At 38.7% G+C, this 21,747-nt stretch overlaps 1 protein-coding gene across 11 annotated transcripts in view; it reads left to right on the top strand.

Annotated features, from left to right (window-relative positions):
• The window catches only part of tjp1a (tight junction protein 1a), an 80,058-nt gene that overhangs the window by 33,980 nt on the left and 24,331 nt on the right, over positions 1-21,747 (top strand). For 9 of the 11 annotated variants that reach the window (XM_049717895.2, XM_049717893.2, XM_049717894.2 and 6 more), the window contains exons 3-5: positions 19,830-19,886; positions 21,201-21,325; positions 21,407-21,509. In XM_049717895.2, the coding sequence (XP_049573852.1) occupies positions 19,830-19,886; positions 21,201-21,325; positions 21,407-21,509 (285 nt within the window). Of the gene's footprint in view, positions 1-3,367; positions 3,825-16,159; positions 16,380-19,829; positions 19,887-21,200; positions 21,326-21,406; positions 21,510-21,747 lie in introns of those variants that run through there. The other 2 variants (XM_049717899.1, XM_049717900.1) reach the window with 2 other exon arrangements.

Here is a 21,747-nt window from a genome sequence, read left to right as displayed (position 1 = left end):
AAAAAACAAACTCTTGCTTGCCAACAGGACATTCTCATACACCCACCTGTTGCCTGGGTCACCTTGTTGTAATTTGATGATAAAAATCACATATAAGTGCAACCTGGTGCAAGATATTTAACACATCTCTGTTACAGCTGCAAACTTTCTGTCATATTGTCTTACACCAAAACACATGTAAAAAAATAAGTGCCTTGTTTGTCAGATGTTGGGTGGTTGTTTTTACCCTGGTTTGTAGAAGTCAGATGTTGCTGCTAGTCAAATAGAATATGAGGAAAAGTGTGACGTGATGCATCTTTTTTCTTTGCACCACAAGCTGGAAAACACACTGGCACAACGTTGTCCCTGCATTCACTTTGATGAATAAAACGGGGGGCAGTAACTTTTTGTTATCTGCAGTTAGGTTACCATTGTGTGCAAATAGGTTAACAATGACAGGAAAAGGATGAACTGTCCTTTAGGTATTTGCTGGTAAACTCGCATACACACACTGTCCCCTGGCTAAGTGGTTTGGATGTTTGTTTTGTTTGAATTTTGATTTATATTTATATACGTCATGCCAATTGTATGTGTGTAATCAGGTGTTTGCATTATAATTTATACTGGCACATTTCCTTCTTATTCAAAGTGTTCATCATTGTTACTACTAGTTTAACTCTGTTGGTGGAAAGTTACTGAATTGATAGCATGAATTAGGTGGTTTGAAATATACAACAGAAAGGTTAAGCTTTGAGGTGCTGCGGAAGAAAATGAGTTCAGAATCGTAGTACAGTCTAAAATAGCTCAGGGGAAAACATTAAAAGTTAGCAATTGTTCAAATACTACTACATGGACATTTTATAGGGGATGTTTTCGTCACACTTTTGAAGATGAATGAAGCACATATGAATGTGGAAGAAAGTTCCTGTCCAACTGGAAACAAACGTTGAGTGTCAAATGATAAATGAGGTGTCGTACCTCTTTAACCTTTGATATTGTCATGAATAAAAATCTAGCCCATGACACATTAGCCACTTTCTTATATAACAAGTCATGAGTGTTTTCCTGCAGTCTATGTTTAATGTAAGATATTTTTGTGTTGTTTAATGATTACATCACGGGCATAAGTGTTTAGTATAGGTGTGAATCCATCGACTCAGTTCATGTCTGTGGCTTTAAAATGTTAAGTCTGCCCTTTCTAGGACAAAATCTGGTTTGTGTTTAATGCTTGGATTCCCACAAAAGCCTTAACAATATTGACCTGGAAGGATGGAGGTGAATTTGAGAGGTATCTGCAAATCCTGTCATGTGATACTAATCTACAGTAAAAAACAAACAAAAAAAACTTAGCAGTGAAATGATATTTCAGTACTATTAGTCTCTTATAACTTTAAGATGTGCCAGAATCACGATATGTGCTCGCATTTAGATTGACATTTAGGAGCAGGTCATTTGAATGCATTGTGAGTTTAACCACTGTTTACCTGTTCTGCAGTACTGTGAAAGATTGATAAAAACCTCATGTGGTCTCCAGAAGGTTTCAATTAGAGTAAAGAAACAAAACCCTCTGCAGGACCTGCAGGACGGCCCTGAGTCAACAGGGCATATGGAAGGATCACACACTCCCTCTCAGACCCCAAATTCAAGACAGATGGAGATAATAAAACATCATCTACCTCAGAACTTTCACTCAAAACAACTGGTTTGCACTGAGGCTTTTTTTTTTTTTTTTTAATCGTGTGGGCAGCTGCACAGTGTTAGGGTGCCTTTTCTCTGCTGAAGTAGCTGGAGTGTGTGAAGCCTGTGATGTGTTCCAACTAAATGTAGGCCTGCATGGTCGCCTGATTTACACGTGCCTACTCTTCCATGAGCGCACCTGGGCTTTGAGCCTACCCGAGTTTTTTGTGTTGTCTGTGTGTTTGAGAGTGAGAGAGAGATGCAACGACACGTACTATAACACTCAGAGAAAAGAGCAGCGATACAAACATATGAGACAAAGATAACTTTGATGCCGGTGAAGTGTCATTAATGACATCCCTCTCTCTTTCAGAACATCTGAGACACAATCTCAGGTGTGGATTAGACTAAGAGGCAAGGAGAAAAGGAAGGGTTCTGTTATAATTTTAAAGAATAGCTTATTTGGTCGAATAATTATGTTGAACATCCTGCTGTCCGCACTGCTTGATCCTGACAGACGCTTAAGGAGTTTCAGAAGGAGCGAGCGACTTGCATCAATACTAGTATGTATCATGTTTGTGTGTGGCTTATTTTACCAAGTGCTAATTTGGGTGGAAGGAAATTCACTTTTAGTCTATTTCAGAGTGTTTGAAGCAAGTTTTGGAGTGCTTCGTTTGGGTTTATCCTCCTCCTGGTGTGACCTGGTCTTTTTTTGCCTGCGAGCCCTGAGGACAAATCTGCTACTTCTGACTGGTCGTATTTTATTTAGCCTTGAAGGATTACGTCTGGTGGGAATTAACCTCGAGACCACCTACACTGAGCCCTCCTTTCTTCTGTTTAGGAAACGAGGCAAAGGAAATAATCATCAGAAAAGCCTGATTTAGAGAACGCGATTGCTGAATTTGTTTGGGAAAAGCCAGGGTGTGTCTATATTTTAAGACTATAAATGCTGGAAATTACATGTACGTAATTGTCATGTATTATCACACAACATTGTCATTTCTGACATTCTAGCGTTTATAGCATTATTATTATTATTTCATTATGTAAATTTCGTTTGCTTCAACAAGCGTAAACTGTGAAACAATGCTGGGTTTGCTGTATCCTGAGGGTGGGGCTAGGTTTAGGAAGTCATGAACTTGACTTGAATGGCTTTTGTGGTCTCCTGTGAGATGACTTATCAGCCACAAACAATCCTGCCCATTTTCTCTTTTTGTCTGAGGGATTAGTTTGTTGTTTCAGTAGTACACAAGTAAGACATGCTGTCCCAGAATGCTTAGCCAACACATCTGTACTGCAACAGCACTAACATTCTTCATCATTTATATATTCCTTTTTTCGGGATTTCTTTTCCCCTGCAGACCAGATGCAAATGTCCTCGTCTAGCAACAACATAAAACTCGCATCACTACATAGAAAGTGAGCATTCAGCATCAGCAGGGACAGCGGCGTCGCTTCTCCTCATTGTATCCCGGACTATGTATTCCACGAGACAACGGGGGTGGACAATGATCGAATCTTTAAAAATGTACAGCGTAACAAAAAAATCTAACGCATAAAAAGAGATCAATATACATATAGATGTTAAACTCCAACGAAATGTAGAGTGTTGTCTAAGGGTTATGGCGTTACATGGTCGCTTCGTCGTTGCTTCCGATTCTTAGCACCCCTGTGTTTGTGCAATGGTTTGTTCCGCGCAGCCTAGACACGGCAGTTGCTCACAGAGCCAAGGCAGGGAGAGGTTCACCCCGCCTGCCATTGCTGTACACCGTCGCAGTGATGCCTTTTCTTCCCAACTTTTCATCCAGGGGTGGACACTAGCAACGAGACATCCACACAAACTGACCTTAGTCACGCCTTTGTGTGTAGATTCGCGTGCGCGCGCGGCGTTTTCTGCCTCGGTACCTGACTGGAATGACGTTAACAATTTAGGCACCGACGATAAGATAATGAACTTTGGACTTTCCTCACGGCTTTCCGTGACATGTTTCCTGGATAAAGTGAAATAACACAGCGGCCCGGCGTGGCGGCAGCTGGGCGACTTTTCAACTGGAGGGAAATATTGCATTCGGCCAAGTGACTATCAAAACAAAGGCAGCAGCGCGGTTTAAGCTGTCACTTCGGGAGCCGAACAGGAGAGGAAAATGTCCTCCAAAGCGTCAAATAAGGTGGGTTTCTGCTGTGGAAAAAAAAAAAAAAAGGTCAAGTGATTGTGTCCTTTCAATATGAATCGCTCAATTTAACACGATTGGGAAGTATCGCTGTATTTTTTTTGTTTGCGTGGCTATAGTAAAAGTTCGCTCGTTGGTTGTAAAAGTGACGCCAGGCACAATGGTGGTTGTGTTTGGAGCTCAAGGTTATTTTTGAAATCTACACTTAGTAGCATATCTTGTAACCAGGCGTCCTCTTCTCCCTTCTAAATCTGACTTTGTACTCATTGTTCTCGTTGATAAGAATGCATCTGTTTACTGATACAACAAGCATGCTGTGGCCCATGAGGCATCTCCAAAGACAACCTGTTGATTGCAAGTCCCCCTGACGTCATAATAGATTACAGCAGAGACAGGGCATCCTTATGAATACAGCACAGTACTGGATACAAAATAACATTTTGTTATTCAAAGTTTCAAGGTTAAAGAGAATATTTCTGGTGGTTAAGTATAATGTGTACACTTTTTATGTGTGACGATTGTTTTTGCCAGATGAAAAAAGACAGTTGTTTCTCTAATTCCAAATAAGTAACATTAATTATAAACTCAACACCCTATCTATGTTCTTAATCTCAAATGGGGACATGAAGGCCCCTTTTGATGTGTTTCTTGTAGTGACCCGAAGCAATTTTTTTATTCTTTTGTAAACTCTTTGATCTTTTTATCTTTTGGAATTTCAGAACATGCCCAACAAACATTCAGAACAATGGGTATTTTCTATATTTATGCAATGCAGTACATATCCTTCGTGTCTGGCACCAACCTCCTACATCCAAAATTGTTCAATATATTTTTTTCCAAAAATTTCCACTATTAGTAAGTCCTTACAAGGGTCTGCTATTATTATCATTATTATTATTGTTATTTGGGTTTTATTGTTTTATTATTATTATTAGTAGTAGTATTTTCATCATCATTATCATTATTTGTGGTTTCTTGAAAAGTGGTACTTGTAGAGATGCAAGGATTTTGCCCAACTGCAGTGATATTTATACTGTCTTGCATCTAGCATCTGAATCATGTGGGAATTGGGTCAGCTTACAGACAGCAGAACTTCTTTGGAACTATCCTGTTGTCACTATTTTTTTTTTTTTTTTTAGTCTTATACTGTCACAGTTGCACGGTGTATCTATACTGTCTATCGATTTTAGACTACATTAGTTAAAGCAAATACAGTATTGTAAACATATTGTTGAGTGTATTTTCAAGTGGGTCAATCCTCTTATTACAGCTGTGTGTGTGTGTGTGTGTGTGTGTCGTGTGTGTGTGTGTTCAATAGTATCCTGCAGTATGTAGATTTCTTTTTTCATTTTTGACAAGTGAGGAATGTGCTGTGTTTGTCTATTGGATGTTGTGAAATTCAGGTTTGGGCAGTTGTTCTTGTTCGACGAAACCAGCTCTGTCAACTGTAATGCAGTGACGTGGTGTGCACATGTTGGCTCAGTGTAGAACTTCCGATTGTAATAGGTCAGAGATTATGCTATTCAGATTTCTCTTTCTGCGGTTTGTAAAATACTGTAGACAGGGCACCAGACTGACTTTTTTTTTTTTTTTACCAGGTCTACAGTGGCCCCTAACCTGACATTTTAAGGGAGCAAGTAGAAAATGCACAGGCCACACTATATAGTGACTTCTTTAATTTTTTACTTTACTACTGATGAATGGATTGAAGTTTGTCGAGTTTGTCAGCAATGAAAAATATATTTTTTTAAATCTGCAGATTTACTGGGCACATGGATGACAAATTTCCATGCACTGTGTTAAAACTCACAGGCAAAATGCCACCATGTAGGGGCAGTCTGGAGCTCCGCTGTAGACGTTTTTTTTCTTAGCTATTTTGAATAGTGCTGGTCAAATTAGCACAATCATGAAGCGGTTCAGAATGTATACCTTTGGGCTGAAATAGTCGTGCCAACCTACTTACTTACCTGCCTACATCAGCGCTTCATTCACCTTGAATCACTACACTTAAATCACTTAAATGTTAATGAGGGAGTTTCAGAAGCTTTTTTTTCTTCTCTCTTTTCCTCCTCGCCATCTTCCTCACACACGGTGACCTCGGCCCAGACGTCACTGCATGATTAGCAGACAGCGCCAAGGCAATGGAGATATATAATACAGGCATCCAAGGCTGCATGCAGACGTGCCCTCCCTCACTCAATTTCGTGGCAACTCCATCATGCATTGTCACTTTGAGAAATCATCTGTGGATCAAATACGTCTGTGCTATGGTTTGTCTTTCAACATCCAAACATTTACTTCTGCCTCATGACTTGTGATGGATTGGCAGTTGAGTACTTTGAGTCACACGCTACATTTAGGTAGTTAGTATTTAATTGTAATAAAAAGCTGTGATGCTTTTTACTCAAGAAATGTCCTTTCGAGTCGTGATTGTCTGGTGGCACAAGTTTAAGATTTGTGATTGTGTGTTTCTCCACTGTGACAATGGCAGGAAAGCGCAGGGCCTTGCTAGTTGCACCTTGTACCAAGCCTCTGAATCATATTTCCTATTTCGGAGTTCATCACACTATAATGTCAGTTGTAGACAAAAAGAAAGTTTCCCATTAAGAGCAGTCCTTATTTGGGCGTAACTTGAAATTAATTTCACGCAGTGAATAATAATGAATATTTTGTAAGGTCTATTGCCCAAGCTAGGTTGTAAACGCTATTAATGTTCCAAGTTCTTAAACTCATTTTATAACCTTTACATTTTTTTTTTTTAAAACAATACTGGAATCAGTACTGGCCTTTTACTATTGGCCTCAATCCATTCCTGTTTACTGTCATGGATGCAAAAAGAGCGCTACTGTTATTTAGAGCATCACTGAACCCACTAGTCTGTTTTAAAAAGACTTGACTGAAATGAGTGGGATATGCATTTGAATGCGGTATTAATTAGTGTTGCATAGTGAGGCAAAAACAGCTTTGATGATTACGCTTCACCATTTACATCACTGAAGGAGGGGAAACGTAATTAGAAGACCAAGTGCAAGGAGGAACAGAGCATAGCATATTTATGTTCTAGGTCAGAATCACAGCAGATGTGGCCAGTGATAAAAGAGAACATTGAGAAGCAATTGTCTAGTTAGTGTACATTCAGTTTGTGTCTCAGTTTTGTGCAAACTTTGTTACTCTTGGTACTCGTTTCTCTTCTGAAAATGGTTTTGAAAGATTTTCTTCTCTTTTCGTTTGAATTTGATTCCTGGAAGCATTTTTGTGAATTTCCCTTCTCAAAAATCATGAAGGTGTATCTGAAAAACAGATTGGTACCTGACCACTATTTGTACCCTTCCGTTAGGGTGAAGGTAGTCAATCTGCGTTTTGTTGATTTTTATATATATATATATATATATATATATAATATATATATAATATTTGTCTAACAGCAGGAATTCAAAGGGGCAAACTGTTATCTTGTAGAAAACGTGTCTTTGTATAACAACAACTCAATGGGAAGCTGTACAAACACTAAATGCTGGCTATATACTCCTATATTTGCCTTTTGTTTCACTTGAGCTACACAGTGTCCTGCTCGTATGATGTCACACTGTTTACATAGCTGATGCAGCGTACGGCTATCCACAGAAAACACCCTGTGGTGGAAACACAAACCACATTAGGGTTTGACTTTCCAATTAGGATACACATTCATACAGAACTGTAACTGACCTTACAATTTCAGCCTATTTGACCATACGCTATGGTCGGAATCCTGTCTTGCGCCTCAAGGTGGGCAGATGTAAACTGTAACTATAGATGATTTTATTCCCCTTATTGAAAACAACAGCTAGAGGGAATTTCTTTTATTGGGGTGCCAGTTTTTTTTTATTTTTTTATTTTTTATTTTATTTTTACACTTGTTCACCCGTTGTCACCCATTTTGATCTAATTCTGAATTCAGTGTTAAGTGTGTCTTGACACTGTAGTACCGCATAAATTATTTGTCACACCAGTGGTATGAATACAGATAATAAGATGGCAGCAGTAAATATAATCGTAGTCATATTTACCCTCTCTTGTAAACACTTTTTCTTCTATAATCACTATATTAGTGCTCTTTGTATGGCTGGGCAATAATTTAATATCAGTATGTATTCTGATAGACACCTCATCAATCTCAAATGTCGCACTCAGTAAAATTTTCCTAAAAAAAAAATAAATCATCAAATAAATGTCATTCCGCATGCTTTAGGCGGAGGCTACAGTTGGATTTGTACCACAGTTATCAACTCTTTGGTTCCAGCCATTTGAAAAAACACATATCGAGTTCCAGCCGATTTAAAGCATTCCGACTGATTTTTAAAGGCACATGGAATATTGTTTAATAGACAACAATGTACTATGATGCTAAAAATGTTTGCCTTAGTGACACCCCATTTCTTCTATAAAATACCAACAACAATGAAAATGTAAAACAATATGCGTATTTACAAATAATCACCAATTTACTAATTTTACATTTGATACATTTTGCAAATTATTTACACACTATTTAGTAGTAATTTCAGTAGTAGTCAGAATATTTATTAGAGTGCGCATCTGTGTGCGTGTATGTGTGCCGTGCGTGTTTGGTTGTGTGTGTGTGTGTGTGTGTGTGTGTGTGTGTGTGTGTGTGTGTGTGTGTGTGTGTGTGTGTGTGTGTGTGTGTGTGCGTGCGTGTGTGCGTGTGTGTGCGTTGTTAGTACATTATGTCATCACTTCTACTACCACTACTACTACTACTACTACTACTACTACCACTACCACTACCACTACCATGTTACACACTGCAGTCACTTCATTGCTGCTTTTAAGTTTTCATGATCAAAAATGACACATTTGATCGCTGATTTGGTCATGTGTATGGAACGGCTAGTTAATAGCAACCAAACTTGTTATGCAACGTGAGGAGGCTGTGCAAACTCATTTCATCACCTGGGTGGTTCTTATTCAAATGATTCAACAGGATTGTTGTGTTGCCTGTTTTTGAGGACATGCCTTGCATATTGCCTTCATTTATTCCACGTTTAGAGGTAGTCATACAAACAAGGGTGAGGAATTTTTGTCAAAATACTGTAACTTCTGAAAATAAGTCCTGCTCGTTTAGCTGTGCTGATCGAGTAGTATGCTGTTCACTGTCATACACTATTAAGATGATCAATCGTCTAGCCCTATACTACTCAGCAGTTTTCTGAAGCCGAGTTGTGATTGGTTGTGACCTGAAACCTGGCAACTGGAATCTCATTTTCAGTCGACAGCAAGTGGCAAAATGGCTGCTTCCTAAAATGGACAAAAGCGGGTTAATCTTGCGCCGTAACTCATATTCCACAAACCCAGTATTAATCAGAAAAATTAACAAAAGTTGCGATAAGGTTAGTAAGGCCCGAGTTCCTTGCATTGTATAATCTGAGTACTTATGTTTTAATTTAAATCAGAAAAGGGGTGGCAATGTATAATTCATTGATTTTCACTCTGCTGCTCAAAAGCTTTGTGGAAATATTACATAAGCTGTCTTGGTAGTTTCTTTGTTCCACATCAGACACCCGTTTTTGCAAAGCTAGGACACTCCAAGCTGACCTTTTCGGCAGGGCAGGGCGGTGCGGTGCGGTGCGGGGCAGTGCAGGGCAGGGTAGGTCTCTGCAGGGATTTATCAGTCCTATTACAGGCATAAGGGATTTGACACTGGCTGTTTAGTGTGTGTGAGTGCGTGTGTGTGTGTGTGCACGCGCATGTGGGTGTGAGACAGATAACAAGAGAGATTCTGCTGATTCATGGGCGGTGATTTGGGTTTGCCACGCCTCAGCTGGTTAGAGAAGAGCGAAAGAGGATGGAACAGATTCATCCCAAGGCTTGTTGCTCTTCATGCCTTTACACAACACACCCACACTGTTTCTGGTTTCTCTTTGTTCACTCTAATAAGGGAGGAAATGGATCATCAGCCTGTTCCTAAATGAAAAACTATTACGGGTGTGCATCCCTTCAATAAAAGAATGTTTGATGCATATCCGATATACGGGGTGCGAGGACATTTTATTTTGAAATGGAATGATTTGATTTAGTTCGACTCGGTAGGATTAACGGTTCGATATGGTACGGCTCCGTACAAAGAGGGTATGATGCAATGAGTTTCTTGTCATTTTACAATATGAATTAACTTAGTTTACAGTCAATGTGACATTTCCTTTAAATACGCTTCCAATCAAAGATTAATTTAATACATATCAGAATAGATCTTCTACATATCTGAATATACCTTTTAAAGAGTTTGACAGTTTGATTCTGTTCGATTTGATCCACTCACATCTTATAATTTGAAAATGTTTTAATGATTTAAAATCTTTTTGTTACACCTGTTATAATTACCATTACTCCTACTTTTCTTTAAATCCCAAAGTATCACCAAATTTTGCGCACTCTGGCTCAAACCGAGGTTCTGCTGTGTACAATATGCTCACTCAGTTCTCGATTGTACATTCCCAACATTTTGTCTACTCTTTACAATGACTTTGTTCGACACTCGTCTTTGCTGTAGGAAGAATGCAAGCGCCCCCTTCCTATCCCCAATCAGCTCTTTGGGAATTTATAATTACGTTGCTATTTAAGTGCTTGGGAAAAAGGCCTGTCAAACAGTGACTCATTAATTCACTATAGATTGTGCCCCACAACATGTCTATTGTAACAAAGTCCTCAGAGGGCTTGGGAATGCCGTTGAGTGGGCTTGGCCTCTAGTTTCATGCTGCCATGTGACTGTCAACTATTGGTTCAGATTTGCACATTTGTAAGATGACGTGCAACTTGAAAATTGAACGGAATCTTGTTATTGTACTGTATTCCACATCAAACATTTCAAAATGGCTGCCAGTTTGGTGATTCAAATACTGCTTTTGTCATGACGATCCATCAAGACATATGTTTGTAGCTAATTTTTGCTCATCTACTAAAGTTGAAGCTGACTGAGTCCCCTTTCTGACTAAGCACTTTAATTTCAGTATTGTCAGTCACTGCTACAGTTTGATTTGGAACCACTGCCTACATTCAAGATGCTGTATTTTATAATAATAATGATTATTATAAGAATAATTATAGCCCTTCAACATCTAGTAAATGCACTCTTGCAAATGTATACTGAATGAAATTGGAATGAAATATCCAAAGAATGAAGAACGCAAAAGGTGAAGGAGGCCTTTTTTTAATGAGAAACTGGCAGCGTTGGCCCATGTCTCCTTATCTACACATTCCAAAGTGTGTGTTTGCCTGTGTGTGTGTATTTGTGTGTGTCCATGTGAAAGAGAGACAGTTCGGAGGCCTGTGTGTGGGGTGGCGGGGAAATACTGTGTGTATGTGTAGATAAGATGAATACAAAGGTTTCATTTCTGGGCCTGGTAATAACTCCGGGTTTGCCCTTAGTTTCTACTACTATAAAAGGAAGTTTCCATAGTAAATGAGCATAATGTATGCATGAATGAATGGCAAAAAATAGGGGGAAAAAAATCAATGGTCACTAAAATAACCTGAAATTGATCAAGGTCATAGAATTTATTTACTGAAAAATTAGATGTTGCTTATTTTTTTATATTTTGGCAATTTTCAGGTCCATCAAATTTCAAGTTTATTTCAATGGCCGTTTTCCATGTTGTCAAGGTACCAACAATTTTGCTTTTGCATGAGCTCAAAAGATCGAACATTGCTTACTGTTACATCAAATAGGTTAGTTGTGTATATGCTTTGCTACATTTTGCTCAGGGTGTCTTGCATATGGGTGGGGTACACTAAAATATGAAGACAACTTCATCAAGGCATTCTGTAGCATAATGTGCTTTGCAGTGTCAGAAAGCTTGTTCTCAGCTGCAGGCCATGACCTAAGCTAAAAATACCCAAGATTTGCTCAAAATAAAAAAAAATTGGACTAAGAGCCTTGATCTAGTGTGTATCCTATTGAACATTTGTACAGGAGAACAATCTTAAACATGAAGTCTGAGAAGACAATCCATCAAGCTAGAAAGAACCAAAGGCGTTTGATCACGCTGAGTGGGTCAGAATAGCTGTCACCGGGTTCAATAGTCTGAGAGCTACAGAAATCATTTTATTGCCTTTAAAGGTTTTGCAACAAAATATTACATTTTGTGTACAATCCTTTAACGGTGTCGTCTGGTGGATCCCATATATTGTTATTGTATACATGCCATTCATGTTTAAAGATTTGCACACATTGTAGTTTAGTGTTTCAGATATGCTTTGGTTTTGCATCATTCTGGCTTCACGCCACAACACACACTATTGATTTGAGTGACTATTCTATAGAATTGCTCGAGTATCTTGAAAACCTGGCTAAGACTAAAGTGTGGCCAATATACTCATAAATGCGGCCAACTTTTCAACGTGTGGTGGTAAATTTTATCCGGTTGTAGAGAACACTGAAGATGGAATGCGCCTCAGGTTAAATCCTTCCTGTATACATCAAATCAATAAATATCCAAGTTGTCATGTGCACTTTGAAATGTTAATAACCGTTTAACTTTTTGAGAACGAGTTGCCTTGTAAAGGCCAGCTTTCCACGACTTTTCACGTCCCGCTCCTTATTTTGGCATCAAAGACGGCACGCTTGTCTATTTTCAGTGGTACGTGTGAAATTATGAATACAGTTGTAAAACGCGATATGAATATGGGTGGTTGGGTCTCAAATGTTATTGAGCAATTGCTATCCTAAAACTCGGAAAGTGGTTTCTCTCATGTGTCGTGATCACAATTGGATCACTGGTGCCATGTAACAAGCAGATGCTTGCGATTGAATATTTGTATTATCATTTTCACTCAACCTTTGTGGTTCAAATGCATATTTCTGAATGTGCAAATGAAATCAAATGAAAATGAGTAAATATTGAACATCTCACTGGCTGTTACTGTATCTGACATTTATTGCAGCTTGAATTTGAAATGAAACTGTGAAATACTGACATTAGCGGACGAGCTAACGTTAAGCGTTTTATTTATTCATTATAATAAATAAAATACACGTTTTGAGTGGGAATTGCATTTTAAGTATTTCTCCAAAGTCAAACACGGGTGATTCTGGTCACTTACTTGGTAAATGAAACACAGCTAGGATCTAATTGCACGATTAAGGTCACAGGCGTAATTGATGCATGAAAGATGACTATCGTAAAATTAAGCAGCCGAAATTGTTTCCAAGTGCTTTACGCACTTTGGTTTAACTGCGACGGGACACAATTAATCAACAATCGATTCCACACAATCAACCACATTCCGAGCAATTAAGTAATCAATGAATTGCAATGACCACCCCTAATTAGGTCAATGAAAAGAAAAGAACTAGCCATACTTTCATCTGGAAAGTTGTCAAGAATTTTTTTTTTTTTTTTTTTTATGCGAAGACGGAACGATTCTGGATTAAAATTTGCAAGCAGGCAAATGATGAAAAATCCTTCTTAAAATAGTTTTTCACGATACATTTAACATGATATACACAACTTTCTACATTAACATGACTGAGGGGCACCCAAAGTTCACTGATGCTGGTTTTATGGGCCAGTAGATATTTCAAAAATAAAAGCAACATTATTTATTCTATACTCAGAATTTTATTCCCCCATTTAGAAGTCTCTAATCAATTGTTTGCCTTGCAAAGTAAAAATTATCTAATCAAACTGTGTCTTTGTTTGGTCTAATTTAGCGTTGTCTTGAGAAAGTAGAGAACATTGAATCAAGAGATGGCAGTGTTTTCCCCCCCGCCCCCGATTGTCAAATACTTTTGACAGAAAGCTGACCAATATTTTTTGTTAAGGTTGACGAGTCACTGACTTAATGTAATTTTAAATTGCAGCCCCTGGGAAAACGTGATGCAACAATGAGTGATGATCATTTCACGTTTGTTATTATTTGTCCATCCTTCCGTCTCTCTCCTTCCGTCTGTCTCCTCATGTCCCTGAAGCAGAGGAGCAAGGAAGTATTTAAAGCAGGTTTAAGGCAATCACAGTTGTGCTTACTCACCGTTGTCAGACATGCCTAATTTACAAGGACCAAAAGCAGTGCTTTATTGTCAGAAACCTTGGACCCAATATATTGTGTCCAGGATACATTTTTTTCCAAGGTCACTAAATGAGGAAAGAATGTGAGGAGTGCCGCAATACATCTACTCTTACGTTTGAACCAGCAGAAGCAGGCAGTTTGGTCCTTCATTTTATGTTCAATTGCTCAACATTTACAATGCTACTTATTAAAGATCGCTTTTACACTTTACGCCTTTACGCTTTTAACAGTATGAAACAAATGTTTATTTCTGTTTTTTTTGTGTGAAAATTGACGTAAGCGAATGCTTAGGAAAAAAAACAAAGAAGTCATTCATAGCTTGTCTAACATCAGGAGACATAAAGAAGGGTGGGGGGGAAAATCTAACCCTTTCTAAGTAATGTCATTGTCTTTTGCTTTTTCTAAAAGCGTAGGGTGAATGCTCAATTGAAATTGGGTATGCAAATGATTGTAGGAATAAAAATGGATATTGTATATGAAACCGTTATGACCCAGCTGTACTTGAGGGTGAGAAAAATATGTTCCTTCTCAAATGGTTGGCATGCAGCTGCGACTGAGGCACGTCTTCCTGAATGTGGCAATGTACTGTGAGAATCGGATACACAGACATGACAGTGGTCTCCCGTTTTGCATCCAGCAAGCCCTCAGTCCATCCATCCTTCTATTTATTTCCCCACGTCTGCTGTCATGAGACAGCAGCAGCAGCAGCAGCAGCAGCAATAGTCTTCAGAGGAAAGCATGGCTCAGATTAACGTTTTAATCCAAAAGCCTGGATTATAGGTTTTGTATTTTATTCCTAGCCTCACCACTCCAGCAGCAAATCTTTATCAGATAGTTTTCAGTCAGAGGTGTGTAAATGTGTTTGTTCTGCTGAAGGGGCTCCTTGTGGTGCTTTTCATAGAGATATATGACAGAGTAGAGTTGCTCTTTGAGACTAATTAACTCAAGCATATTAAATCATGCCAGCACAACACTGCATCAGTACTTAGCCACATCATCACCATCATCATCATTGTCATCTGCCTATTGGCGTTTTGCCCTCATCTACTCATTCATGTGTATGCACAGTTCTGGCTGTCCTCTATACCACATCGCAGTCACAAAACCTGCTCTAAAAATGGCCTCTGTCCATCCGAGCTTTCGATATGATAGTCTGTGTTGGTTACTGAACACAAAGAATGGCATACGAGAGAGGAACTATGTCATGATTTATTGTTAACGCCTTCTGTGCTTACTGTGACTACTAAATGACACTTTGCTACAATATAAAGTAGTCAGTTTGCACTGCGCTGATGGTATTCTCTTTTTTCCTACCCCAGTGTGCCTCTCATAATTGCAGTTCTGCACCCATAGATTTGCATATTGCTGGATCTGTCATTTTTTTATGCTTGAAGTTTACTAAGTGCAGCATCTCCTATAAAGTTAACTGAAAGTAAAAGTGAACGTGAAAGTATCTAAATTAAAATGTTATGTTTTAACAACATGTGATAGGAAAGACTTCATCATTCAAAACTAAGATGCAACATTAACTATGCTTAATGTAACTACTGTACAGCTGGAAAAAAAGTACAATAGCCATAGCGGAAATTATTCACCCCTGACCCAATTGTAAATGATCAATTATCAGCCGCAGGGTTAGCAAAAAAGGACAATGCTGATAATCGGTAAAATGCCGAATATCGGCGCCGATAATCAGCCCGGCCGATATTCTATCACCAATCGTAAAGTCTGTCTAATCTTGTTACATCCCTCGTATATATTAGGTTTATTACTTAAATTAGGGTTATGCATCAGTCCTTTAAAAGAGGATTCGACAGATATCTCAATACATACGGGGTGCAATACGAGTCAAGGACGGTTTGATTTTAAAGCAGAACAATTTAATTCAGTTGGATACAGTTATACAGATCATGATACAATGAGTTTCTTTCTTGTCCGTATTGTAAATGTGGCATACTGGCATTCCCTTCCTTCAAAGCTGCTGAAGGGTGGCAGTTCTTGTTGTAGTTGTCAGTCTAAAAATGAAAATTATGATACTCCCCCTGCCCACGTTATGTATGTATACTTTACTTGACTATTCTGCAGAAGTTTAAGATTTCTATATGGTGGAAAAGACTGCTGAAGCTGCTTGAAGTGGTGAGGCCATGAGATTAGTTGAGCTATATAAGGAGGAATTTTAAACTTTTCCGTGGAAGTTGAAGCGATTTCCTGCAAACAGGAAACTGCGTGTTTTCCTGTGGGTGCTGTGGCTGTTCTCGCTTACATCCTGCCTCGGGCTGTCAAGGAGTGCAGGAACACTGATCTAAAGCATTGGAAAGGCTTTACCACTTTCTTGTCCTTCTCTAGAAGACGCATGGTCGGATCCTAGTCAATATTGAAAAATGCAAAAAAAAGAGCGATGTGGTTAATGATTTTTATTGATCTCTATTTAATTTTTCCTGCTATTTTGAATCAGTCCTGTGGTTCAGCAAAGAAGATGCAAGATAGGTGAGTAATGGGCTACTTAGATATTAGGATGTTGCCACCGTTCAATTTGATTTTAATAAGAAGTCGCTTTGATGTGAAAGCAAAATCATCAATCAATTTTTGCCTTTTGAGTGCTTTCAAGTTAGTTGACTTTCGCGACGCCATTTTGCGGGTGTTACAGTGGAGGCGTATACTGCATTCCAAAAGTTTTCATGGCTCTCTTCAGCAGATTATTGTTGTCCATATCATCACTAATCTTCCATTCACTTCATCAATATGGCCAAAATGAGTGGATTAGCCTTTGAAGAGTTGGAGTGACTTCTTATTATCTGTATCAGACTGTGTATCAGGCGAGGCAAGGCCAAGGCAGGCTTGAACAAAGGGACCCTGTACATTATGCCTTGTGTGTGTGCGTGTATGTGTCTGTGTGCACATACACAGTCATGTGTGGTTTGATTGCTGTTCTTTGTTTCCCAGCCCCCCGGCCCTGCTGGCCATAGTTGAAGCCTGACTAATATGGAAGTATAAATACACTAGGCTGCCATTAGTTTGGGCACATCAAGTACGCTATTGTTTCACACTACACTATTGTGTCACTTAAAAGAACTTTGTCCTTTGTCTCGTTAGTGTTTTTGGTTTTATTTACATCAAAAATGAGACAAGCATATTTTGTTTTTTTTTTTGCTACAGTGACCCACAATGTTCCAAAAATAAAATAAATAATAAATAAAATAAAATAACAAAATAGGTGCTTTTATATAAACTGATACATTTTGAGATAGCAGAATTTGTTATCTTCATAAATGTAAGTGCTAACATACTTATTTACATCTTTCGTTAGCTTTCCAATCCACCAGCATATTAATGGTCATTTCAGAGTGCAGTGGAGAATTATTATATAATCTCAATATAAAAAATAGTCTCAGTAAATATTACGACTCATCTAAGACAGGCGTGTTCAAAAACACATTTTTGAATCTTGAATGTAAGAGTTAAAATGGCTTCCATTTTTTAAAGATTTATTGTATTGACATTCTAACTTCTGTGTACTGAAATGACTTGACGCGATTGTGGTTTAGCAGAATAATGCGTATCGGATGAGTTGCACGTCTGTAATTTCTCTTCAGACTGCAAGTGCATTCAAACCGAAGCAACAGCACTCCTGCTGGTGTCAGCAGAGTTGTGCACAATTGCTACAGAATAGGATTGAACATGGAATATGAATGCAAATTTTGAGCAATGAACTTTGAGTGTTGTAGCAGATGATTAGCTTTGCTCTGAGTTCTGTGGAAGGTTTGCTAAAACATGGTTGGTTTCAACCAGCTGTTTCTCCTGGTCCTCGATGGTGAAAACACAATTATTATTCAGAATTAACTAAATCACAATGTATCTGTAGATCTTCTCTCATTGATAAACTCACTGATCCATGATGAGGGATGGGTATTGAGCCCTAACCCTAACTGGCCTTGTGGATGAATTATTAAAAACTAGATTAGCTCCACCCTTAACTGTTCTGTTAATTGTCTTGGAGAAATCCCTCCCAATTTTTTAAAATTAATGTATGCTATATGAACATCATTTTTTTTTTACCTTCTACCTCTTTGATCTTGTTTATAATCAGCAATAAAATTAATCTATTTCTCCAAAGTGCATTTTTGCAGTTGGAGTTGAGCACCTGTGACTCTTACATGACATGTGATGTTCCTCTTCATACCATTCTGCCAAACAAGTCACCGTTCAAGTTCTCTGTTCTCCATGACCCATCACCCTGTTGTTTCGCACGTGGGCCTCAACAGTTAGATATGGGTGAACGGATGGCTGATTATATGGCAAAACACTTGAGAGAAATAGAAGTGTTTGGGAATGTCAGTGGGAGCAGTGGCTAAATGGGTCAGAACTTATCGAACAATAGCAGCATTACTGTGAGAGTTGTAGTGGCAGACAGTGGAGGGGTTCTCAAGAGGGGTGGATAGTTTTGGGGGACGCCCAAGCTTTGCGCCAATTATGGACATAAATAACATCCACACAGAGCTGCCATGGAAATTAGGGTCAAAGGGTTAACTGTGTTTTCAATAGGATGGGGCCAACTGATTCATTGTTGCGGATGACTGAAATGATGAGTAAAAGCACCAAAACTCAAGATGTACAGTAAGTGCAATAATAATAATATGTAATATAGTGTTAGAATTTAATCATATTTATGAATTAATTAAGGGTTAAATTTCGCAACAGGTGCTACTTATGGTAATATCCGTGTTGTGCATATGCCAAACTTAAAAACAAAAAATGAAAATATCGAAAAAATCCAATGTACAAGAACAAAAAAATCCTGTGATTATTTAAAATCTGCATCAAAAATATGTTAAGGGTTACATTAAAATGAGCTGTTTACCAGTGTAGTAGTCTTGCAAAATTTTTGCTTAAATAACTGATCTGTGACTAAATTAGGAATAGAGTGTGTCTTTTTTTACATCATTAGTTTCAGGAACTTAGGTCAAGTGCAGCCCCAATGGCACTGTTGTTGGCTAGGAATTTTTCATATAAATATACATTTCATATACATGCTCAGTGGATTTTCTTTTTTTTACCTTCCTTCTGTTGCCCAATGCCATTTGCAACCAAACACTACTAATAAAACATAATGACAGTAGTGAATAGGCGGCTGCTGATGATAGATCCGATTGTTCTACTATAGCATGCTGTGTGTTGTTTTGGAGGCCTGATTATGGAAGTGGAAGTTAATGTGCACTCTGCCATGCATGGTGGCGTTTGTCTTTTCTTTTTATTGCCACGTTGGATTGGGCTCAGCTCTCTGCCACAGACAGCTGTAACCTCACGCCCTACAGGCAAAAACATCTGACAGTGGCGAGGCTGCATCAGCTGAAAGTGAACAATTTAGGCAAGCCACTGCCACTCTGTTAAAAATGCTAGTTTCAGACCGATGTTCTGAGTCCAAGCAAAGACCCTTGAAGTTAGAACGTCTCTTTTCTGAACTCTGAACTTTCCGAATAAGCAAAAGAAACATGCAGTCATATGGAAAACTTGGTTGACAGTTGACGCAACCGAGTGGATGGACGCTCATGTAGCGTTAGTTAATCCACCGTGACAGACGAGTTGCGAAATTAACCAATCTTTGCTTCAGCTCTCTTGTATGACCCAGCCAAGAATAATTTGTGCACATTTACTCTGCTTTTCATATCTCACGCGATCTTTAGTAGCTCTTCACTCACATTTAATGTCATTCATAATCTTTTCACATGAGGACTTGCGGACCCACAAGTCATGCCAATAAAGCAAGACATTGCCTCTCGTCCAAGGACTTTACTTTTTTATGAATGTCTTGATTCTCAATCCTCCATTAAGATAAACAATGTTTGGGTTTGGATTTAAACGACGTTTGGTTTAAACGACAAGACTCAAATCATGGACGAATGTATAGGATAATTAACATTTTATTTTTTTCTCTTTCAGAGTGCAGCAATGGAGGAAACGGTCATATGGGAACAGCACACAGTGACCCTTCACAGGGTAGGTGTTTACAGCCCTATAATTCACTTTGCCATTTCTTCTCTATTGTCTTTCCTCACTCCCTCCCTTTATCTTGTCCTAATTGCAAAGTTGTCCTCATTTGTTCGAAACATCTCCTTCTACATTGCCCCATGTACTGTACCCAATCCTATGTCTGCTTTTCTTGAACTGAGAGGAGCAGCTGTAGGAGCAGGATGCATGGTGCTGGAACAATAGTCAAGGAGCCCAGATGGCAGGAAACCAAACTAAAGGAAGAAAGACATCAGCATCCGCTTCCTATCTACTTCTTTTCCCTTCCTTCCTGCTCAAAGCAAAGAGGAAGATGTGTGGCATGATCAGATTTCTTTTAACGTCGACTCTCGTCACTACAGTACAAGTCCGAATCCTAATAGACAAAATGAGTTTGAACCACTGATCAGCAAGGCATATTAGACCAACAGAAAATATGGAGTCAGTCCTCTTTTTTGTACTCTAACACCTTTTAAACGTCCAGAGATATTTTCCATGCATTTCTGGGAATGTTTTATATGTTTTATTGTTCAACGAAAAGAACATTTGTGAAGTCATGGATATTGGCTGAGTGGGCCAGGCTTACCATCTCCTTTCTTGTTCAGTGTTGGGTGGGGCTGAGGTCAGTGCGCTTTGTGTAGGCCAGCCAAGATCTTTCACACCAAGCTCATCCAAGTATACATTAATGGGACTTGCTTTTTGGACTGGTGCACAGTCATGCTGGAACAGAAAACAGCCTTTCTTAATTTCTTACCTTGAATTTGACAGTATTACAATGTCCCCAAAACGTGGTTATTAAAAGAAATAACAATTTACTTAAAACACCCAGCTAAGTCATTGAATCAGTGCTTTAGTACATTGAATTAATAACAAATCAAGTAAGCATCTTGAACATTTATAGCAAGAATGAACATAGTTGTGTCCAAAAGTGAGCGATAAAATATTTTTTAGTTGACCTGGTTGTGCCCCAGGACCAACTTGACTGGAGTACCTGTCTAGACTGGCCCGGTTGTTGTAATCTAATTAGTAGAAGCTTTAGTGAGGCTAAAGGAGCAGCTCATTGTTGGCCGCAGTTGCTAGCCCTCTGGCTTTGCTGATTTTGTGGGTGCAAGTTTACTTCACATGGCCTGCTTCTGTAGAGCTGTCCGTTGCGGGTGGAAACGTGTTCTCCAAACTTATTTGGCTTCCATTTTTTTTTTTTTTTTTTGCCTATATACAAGATTTAAATGGGCTTTTTAAACAATACACATTTTAAAGAAATAATATGCCATATTTGTACATTTTGATCTAAATTTGCCTCTGCAGGCTGCTGGATTTGGGTTTGGCATTGCCATCTCAGGTGGGCGAGACAACCCACATTTTCAAAGTGGGGAGACGTCCATTGTGATATCTGATGTTTTAAAAGGAGGTCCAGCAGAGGGTTTGCTGCAGTAAGTTTCCACAAGACTCCCTCAGCATACTTACATGTCACTCACTCCCTGTGTTAATTATCTTCATGTTTGTTATTTCAGAGAAAATGACCGAGTGGTTATGGTCAATGCAGTATCTATGGACAATGTGGAGCATGCGTATGCTGTACAACAACTGCGCAAGAGTGGCAAAAATGCAAAGATAGTAAGTATGATGTGAACATTGAATGTTTGTTTTGTATGCTGCTTTCTTCAACCTTTTTATACTGTCGTACGTGTCGAGTCACCGCAACGTAATATAATCGTTCAGTCGTTCTGCAACTAGTTCTCAATAGTTGCTAATGGTCTGCAGTTAGTTATGATATGACTCCACATGCAATCAGAAATAATTGGCACTCTCGAAAAAGCAATGCAAAAGCACAAAGGTCAACCAACATTTTAAC

This window comes from Syngnathus scovelli, chromosome 4 (genome assembly GCF_024217435.2).
Source record: "Syngnathus scovelli strain Florida chromosome 4, RoL_Ssco_1.2, whole genome shotgun sequence".
NCBI lineage: Eukaryota > Metazoa > Chordata > Actinopteri > Syngnathiformes > Syngnathidae > Syngnathus > Syngnathus scovelli.
Note: the sequence above shows the minus strand (reverse complement) of the source record. Positions and strands in the feature narration are given on the sequence as shown.